The 8,015-nt window shown below is 39.9% G+C and overlaps 1 protein-coding gene across 1 annotated transcript in view; it reads right to left on the minus strand.

Moving 5' to 3' along the window:
* The window catches only part of nedd4l (NEDD4 like E3 ubiquitin protein ligase), a 43,124-nt gene that overhangs the window by 31,367 nt on the left and 3,742 nt on the right, over positions 1–8,015 (minus strand). Inside the window, 3 exon segments of the mRNA XM_020600934.1 lie at positions 1,983–2,036; positions 2,461–2,499; positions 4,058–4,139. Coding sequence (XP_020456590.1) covers positions 1,983–2,036; positions 2,461–2,499; positions 4,058–4,139 — 175 coding nt within the window.

Genomic DNA, 8,015 nt, shown 5'->3' on the forward strand with positions numbered 1-8,015 from the left:
GGGAAAAGAAGAAAAGGAGGATAAAACAAAAAAAACAAACAGCCAAAAAGAAAGTGACTACAGTGCAAGAATTCGTGACTTAGCAACCAGTTCTACTTTGTGATGACACACTGCTTACAGTGTCAGGCACAGTCAAAAAAATGTGTGTGTGAAATGTTATGGAGAATGTTCTTGTATAAAAGAACAAAATGCCAATGTGTGGTCTAATGGCAGCATGCCCAGCTTGCCAAATGACACAACATGCTTGCTTCAAACAAAGCACTCCACTGTACTGTAGGCCTCTTTCAACCTCTTTCTTTACATTCTCTGTGAACTGTCAGTCTCATAGTTAGTTCTTCAGATTTTGCAGGCACTTACATTAGTTGATATTTAGTGTATCCTTAGCATGAGTATTTCTCTAAGCTCACCCATGTAAACCACAATCTATCAGCAAGATTGGTTAAACTTTTCATCTCATCTGACAAATAAACCATAAATTAATGGATGCAGAAGAACAAGCAGCCCCTTCAAAGAAATGCTGGCCAGTGGTGGAGGAGCTGCCTTGGCACGCACCTAGACATAGACAGAGAAGGACCTCAGACATATAAGGAGAGGAGCAGGCTTTGAGGCTGCCTGTGCTGTGCTTACTTGTGTCATCTTCTTCTATACTGCAACAGGTCTGAGGGGAAAAATCTGAGCTGCCCTTTTCTTATCAGGCTAAACACCAGGAGGAGCATGCAGAACATGCACCGATTATATCAGCACATGAAACATGCACATTAGAAAGATATTTAATCATACAATCTTCTTTTCCTGTCTTCACTTGATAAAATTATCAACACAATGACAGACTGGGCTGTTATAAAAAGACACTCAAGCTCAATTCTTCTGACCTCCCACGCTGGTCCCTCATGCACAGATGCTGCAGCTCTGAATAGGTGAGGATCAGACAGAATGTGTCTCATCCAGCCAAGAACACCAGTACTATTGTATGTTGGGCTGCAACCGCTGTTTGTTTGATCCACCATCAGACCCCAGACTTCAGTTCCTCAGAAGCTATAAGAAACCAATCACTGCAGTCTTAAATCCCTTTCAGAGAATCCTTTTGCCAATTCACACGTTTTCATTATGTCAACAACAAACTTGCTTGTGTCTGTCTCCTCTGATAATGGTTCACCAAGGTAAAGGGTATACAAGCATGAATTGATCAAGACCTACTTGTGTTGTTTTAATTGTAGCAACACTTGACATCATGCAGACATTTAATCTAGCTGTCATGGCAACTGAGGGCCTACAACAAGCTTAATTTCACAAGTCAATAAAACCAGCGTTCTCGCCTGAAGGGGGGGATCTGAGAAATCTGACATGAATGTAGGAGTTGTTAGTGAACTACATTCTTAAAGTGAAGCACTGACACTGGGAGACAAACATGCTGTGGCACTGCCTACGGTCTCAATTTCCTCAAAGCGTCTACATATCTTTTGCTTGTATTCTTTTGAATGAGCTCCCAGCTTAAATCATGTGAAAGTTCACAAGCAGAAGATTGTGAAGATGCGGGCATGCATGATGAAGTCAATACATTTCACTTCAGGCTGTTGATGATCCCTGTAGTGAAATGAAAGCACAACTATTCCTGGAAACTTACTGAGAAACAAAGACAGGCCTGTAGCACAATCAGTATTACAATCATCACATTTTGCTTGGTGGCTCAAGATATTTTATTGGCATTACTGAGCTTAAACCCAAAAGAACGTACTACTAAAAAGCCCATTCTCACCAAAGGACATGGAATGAGACATTACAAAGTTAATGCAATCTCTAAATAGTTTAAAGTCGAAATAAACTGCAGGAAGTGTATTAAAAGAGGCATGAGGATCTGCAAAAGGTGCAACAAACTCATCTATTGAGAGCTGTCAAAATGTGACAGACTGAAATGAAAAGTATCTGATGCCTGAAGTAACAGAGGGAGTGAAAGGTGAAAGGTTGTGACTTGTGAATCTTACCAATCTGTTTTCATCAAACACCTCGAAGAGTAGCCTGTGATTCTGGGGACACACCTGTGTTGGCAAGAAAATAAAAGGGGAGATGTTACTGCAGTCATCCAGTGGTTATGTGGCACACAGCACCAACACAGATTAAGTGTATGCAAACACTTTTCTATGAGTTTTTCCACCGCTCTAAGTTGCAACTACTGTGGCTAGAAGGTGGCCAGTTTTCTCATTGTTATAACAAAAGTAATCAACTATAATTCAGTGAGAAATAATCATATGCATGTGGTTAAACCTGTGAAATCTAATATGGTCTAGTTACAGTGGTATAGGAGACATGAGTCAGCTCTCAGTTAAACCGTAACCACAGGTCAACAACTCTAACACTACCACTCTACAATAAACAAGTCCAGTACCGGGGGTTATAGTGAAGAGAACTAGGAACAAAGAGGATTTATTCAAGCAGGCAAAGCGTTTTAAAATCTCAACTCACTCTGAAGTAGAATTCCTCATTCCATTTGGGATTGAGGGTCTGAAACAAAGTAGAGAGTTGGTTAGAATGCAAATTAATAAATTGTATATTAAAGCGAAGTGTGCACCATCATTAGTTTACACAGAAAACAGAACAGATGTATGAAACCTATCCAACTCAGAGTGAGAGAAGAAACCCAAATTGAGAAGTCAGGCTTACTCCTGTGTGTCAGTAATCCTATTACGTTGTCAGAGGAAGTTTGCAGCGAACATGTCCCAGTGATGGGCATTAGTCCCAAGATTTAACAGTCATGAAGATTTTCACCGTTTCTGGGTAGATCAGCTCAGTAAGTACAGTACATGCACAGACACTCTCCTTCTGCCTCACACATTTGATACTCTATTGGACTGAGAAGAACGTGACATTTCTCATTGAAATTCCTTCGACGATTAAAATGTCTCGAGTCTGGAGTCTGAGATGCCACATTATAAATGAACCCGCTCCCTTTTGAGAAAAATCCAATAGCAATGTGTCAACCTTTTCTTGATCAAATTATAACAATATACAAAATATCACACCAAATAACTTTTGATCTCAGGGTAACATCTAGTTATTGATAGTCTCAGACTGGCTCTTCATACGTTTGTCATGTTTGCCATCATTTTATTAAACCATCTTTCCACAAGCCAAACTCTTAGTTTCAGCAACAAAGATGCCATCAAATGTTTCTCACTTAAAACACGTAGAGCCCACAGAAGTGCCGAGCTGTGATGCTCCACATAGCAGTGGATTGTCGGCTATTTATATCATATAAGGCGAGCGTGGCCACCGGCAGCATATGTCTGCCTGCATGGAAGCCAGAGCTGCTTGACTCAAGAAGATGGTTGGCTGGTACCTAACTACCAGGAAAGGAAAGGTTTACAAAGAAACAAGAAGCTGGTTGCCAACTTACGTAGAAAAGGGTTTCATTGAAGTTTCAGCCCCTGCCTACTATATATGCACAACTCCTAGCCTTGGGCAGTGGATAACATGTAATGCACAACCCTCTATTTTAAACCATATAGTCCTTAGCATTCCAAAATGCTGGAAATTAATATGGACATTTTGTGCAAAACCAGCCCACTTTGAAATTAAGATACTGTATGATCTGAATGGAGTTTTCACTAATAGCACGTAATAGCTCCCCCTGCTGTGAATGCATTTACTCCCCAGAATGGCCAGTGAAGGAAAACACCTTGCCACATGGCCCCTGACAGACTCTAGAGGGAAGGGGTGGGCACAACCTTCTGGTTCGTTCCTGTGGTTTCCTTCTTTCAAGATGACATGACTATCTTAATTTGAAAGAAAGGTGATGGCGGTGGTACTGTAGGAGTGGGATTAGAAGGATCTGGTGATGTCAAAACAGTGACTTTAAAGTGGAAGTGAGCAAAGCCACATTTAAGCAGCTGTACTGTAAATGTGTGGTGCAGCTGTGGAGGCAGATTAACACAACAAGAGAAGCCAAACTCTAACAGTTCAAACACATTCAAGTTTAATTAGATCTGAAACCATGAACAAAGGTCTATGCAGAGTCCAGGAAAAAGCAGCAGCATGCAGCACTTTTTACCTCAGGACTTACCTTTTTAATGGTTTTTGTCTGGACTAAGGCAAGTTCTTTGTTTTCATCCGCAACATAGAGGGAAAGTTTGACATAAGGGTCACTGCAGGAACAAAACAGAGGAATCAAACAAACAAACAAACCAGTGGTGAAAAAGCAATCTGCTGTCACTTTATAGCAGCACATCCACAGGTATAAATCTGCTCCAGACAATCTTATGAGTATCGTTACATTTCCTTTGGTGCATAATTTATAAAAGCAGTATGTGTCTAGTTAGTGAGAATAAACATCTTTCTGAAAAAATGTTCTTCATTTAAGAAAATACTGAATAAAAAGATCAAGTATTGTCTGACTAAAACTAGACCCAGAAACAGACTAAGTTTTAAGCAGGAAATTAAGAGTGGAAAAGGGAAGTGAAGAGCCCATCCTATACAACAAGAAACATACATCTTATTTATCTAACCAGTGTCCAAAAATCATATTCACTGTGTCAACGGCTTCCAGAGCATATATCACAAGGCTGCTCTCTAACACACTGCTTGTTTCTAGACATGAAACCTGAGTCTGCCATAAAACAGCCCAGCAGATATAAACTGCTTGCATTTGGGTATTGTGAGATAAGGCTAAAATGTCTTATTGACAAAGCAGAGTGCTAAAAATAAACCCCGCACTACGGTTTGAGGTGAGCAGTGCAAATAGTAAGCAGAGTGTTTGTGACTGTGCTATTTTAAAATAGGCAGTTGGTTTATTTGAAGGTGCTGACAGGGTAGAAATCTCCAGCGAGCTCTGGACAAAGAGGCAGAGCTGCACTATTCACCAGGCAGGGCATTTACTGTACTGATCTCAGTCCCAACAGGCAACACGAGGTCTCATTTTGGGAAAAAAATAATAAGAAAAGCAAAAACATATCAACTCCGTGTGTGGTGGCAGTAACTTGGCACATTCTCACATAAAATATCACTTCTGCAAATGAGGTCTGTTACCTGTTCTGATCACAACTTTTATAGTTGAAGTCAGAAGTTCGACATACTTTATGCATGGCACAAGTAGGTTTTCCAACAGTTGTTTACTGATAGATATCTCGCTTGTTGATATTTCATTTATAATGCACTACAGTCATGTGAAAAAATTAGGACACCCTTTGAAAGCATGTGTATTTTGTAACATGTTTTAATATATGGTTATTTAATCTCAATTTTAACAATACAGAGAGATTAAAGTAATACAACTAAACAAGTAAAACTGAAGAAAAGTCTTTTCAAGATCTTCTGTAAATGTAATTCTACAAAAATGCCTATTCCAACTGAGGAAAAAGTTAGCACACCCTAGCCCCTAATAGCTAGTGTTACCTCCTTTGGCTGAAATAACTGCAGTGAGACGGTTCTTGTAGCCATCTAATAGTCTCTGACATCGGTCTGAGGGAATTTTATCCCACTCCTCAATGCAGAATTGTTTCAGCTGTGAGATGTTTGAGGGGTTTCTTGCATGTACAGCCCTTTTCAAGTCACCCCACAGCATCTCAATGGGATTCAGGTCTGGACTTTGACTCTGCCATTCCAGGACTCTCCATTTCTTCTTTTTCAGCCAGTCTTTGGTTGATTTACTAGTATGTTTTGGGTCATTGTCATGTTGCATGGTCCAGTTCCGCTTCAGCTTTAATTTTCTAACCGATGGTCTCACATGTTCTTCAAGCACCTTCTGATACACAGTAGAATTCATGGTGGATTCTATGATGGTGAGCTGACCAGGTCCTGCTGCAGCAAAGCAGCCCCAAACCATGACACTTCCACCTCCATGCTTCACAGTTGGTATGAGGTTCTTTTCCTGGAATGCTGTGTTTGGTTTATGCCAAACATGTCCTCTGCTCTGGTGTCCAAATAATTCAATTTTGGACTCATCTGTCCAACGAACATTATTCCAGAAGTCCTGGTCTTTGTCAACATTCTCTCTGGCAAATGTCAGTCTGGCCTTGATGTTTCTCTTAGAGAGCAAAGGTTTCCTCCTTGCACGCCTCCCATGCAAGTTAAACTTGTGCAGTCTCTTTCTGATTGTAGAGGCATGCACTTCTACATCAACAGTAGCCAGAGCCTGCTGTAGGTCTCGAGATGACATTTTAGGGTTTTTGGAGACCTCTTTTAGCATCTTGCGGTCTGCTCTTGGTGTGAACTTGCTGGGGCGACCAGACCTGGGCATGTTGGCAGTTGTTTTGAAAGCCCTCCACTTGTAGACTATCTTCCGGACAGTGGAATGGCTGATTTCAAAATCTTTTGAGATCTTTTTAAATCCTTTACCAGACTCATAGGCTGCTACAATGTTTTTTCTGAAGGCCTCTGACAGCTCTTTTGCTCTCACCATGGTGCTCACTCTCACTTCAACAGTCAGGAGCACACCAAACTAAATGTTTGAGGTTTAGATGGGGCAAGCCTCATTCAAAATGCTGAGTAACGATCTACTAATTATGTGCACCTGGTGTGATATACCTGTGTGTGATTTGAGCCATTTTAAGAGGGCATACATGTGAGGGTGTGCTAACTTTTTCCTCAGTTGGAATAGGCATTTTTGTAGAATTACATTTACAGAAGATCTTGAAAAGACTTTTCTTCAGTTTTACTTGTTTAGTTGTATTACTTTAATCTCTCTGTATTGTTAAAATTGAGATTAAATAACCATATATTAAAACATGTTACAAAATACACATGCTTTCAAAGGGTGTCCTAATTTTTTCACATGACTGTATATCACAAATCCAGTGGATCAGACGTTTACCTTCAAACTTTTTAATTTTACAATAATGTTTTGCTTCATAAATGACTTAATTGACATATTATAGCTGTCAATCAAATCTATCAATCATCTTCTTCAGGTCTGATTTTCCACATAAAGCTTAATTTCTCTGTCCTTTATTGCTCATCTACTTTGTGCCATGAAATATTTCTATCAATGTACAATATAAACACATAACGGAACAGATGGTGAGTGTCTCCAGTGTGGATGAAAAACAGCTATATGAAGAACAGAGGAGACACATCATCAGATTCTTCACACCAACACATCTAGTTGTGATACCAGGCTTTAAATTTTTCAAGATGACACAGAAGAAGTGAAAATAGTTTATTTTCCCATACTTGGGATGAGCGCGTGTTGCATAAATGACATCCTGACTGCAGTTTCGAGACTTCACACAAGGTTAGAAATTCAATCTGAGTCTCATTTCAAACCATCTATGAACGTGCTTTAGATTTGATTTGCCATAACCAGTGTCCACAGGGTTTTCTGCTGTCCAGACTCGATATAAGCAGAAATCTAATTCCAGTATGGATCTATCCAAAATTAGATTCAACCTGCTGCTTGGAGCACAGCCTCACATTCATATGAATGAAACAGCTGAGTGGGAACAATGAAAAGGGGCACACAGAATGAGAAATATTTTTAAAAGATAAGATACAAGAAAACCTGCTGCTGCTTGATTGCTAATTAACATCTCCCAGAAGCCCACAATCTCTAATTGCGTGTTTTGTGGTTCTGTGATGTGCTATGACTAAACAAAAACAAAGGGCCTACTGTAGCTCAGCTACACTGAGACTTCTTCACATCTCCTTCCCTCCAACAAAAAACCTGCTGAGGGAGACAGCCAGGATACTTCAGGTCAAGCTAGCATGGAATATCTGATGCATATGGAAGTTCGTTCCACTTGTTGTTTTGAGCTCCTTGAGTTTCCATCAACACTTCATCAAATAAATAAAACAAATGGGGGCATTTCAAATCAAGATGCAAACACATGCACTGTGGCATGTGAGTAGCACTAACACAGTGCACAACACGCCAGCTCTTTCTCTGCCAGCATCTGCTTTCTTTTAACTCAGGTACAATGCATTACCGTGAACAATAATAGGAACAATGATCCAATTTAGATGTGGTCATGTGGTAAATTCAGCCAGATAAGAACTTCATTTAAAAAAAAAAAAAAAAAAAAAAAAAA

Source organism: Monopterus albus, unplaced genomic scaffold (genome assembly GCF_001952655.1).
Source record: "Monopterus albus unplaced genomic scaffold, M_albus_1.0 scaffold49.1, whole genome shotgun sequence".
NCBI classification, from domain to species: domain Eukaryota; kingdom Metazoa; phylum Chordata; class Actinopteri; order Synbranchiformes; family Synbranchidae; genus Monopterus; species Monopterus albus.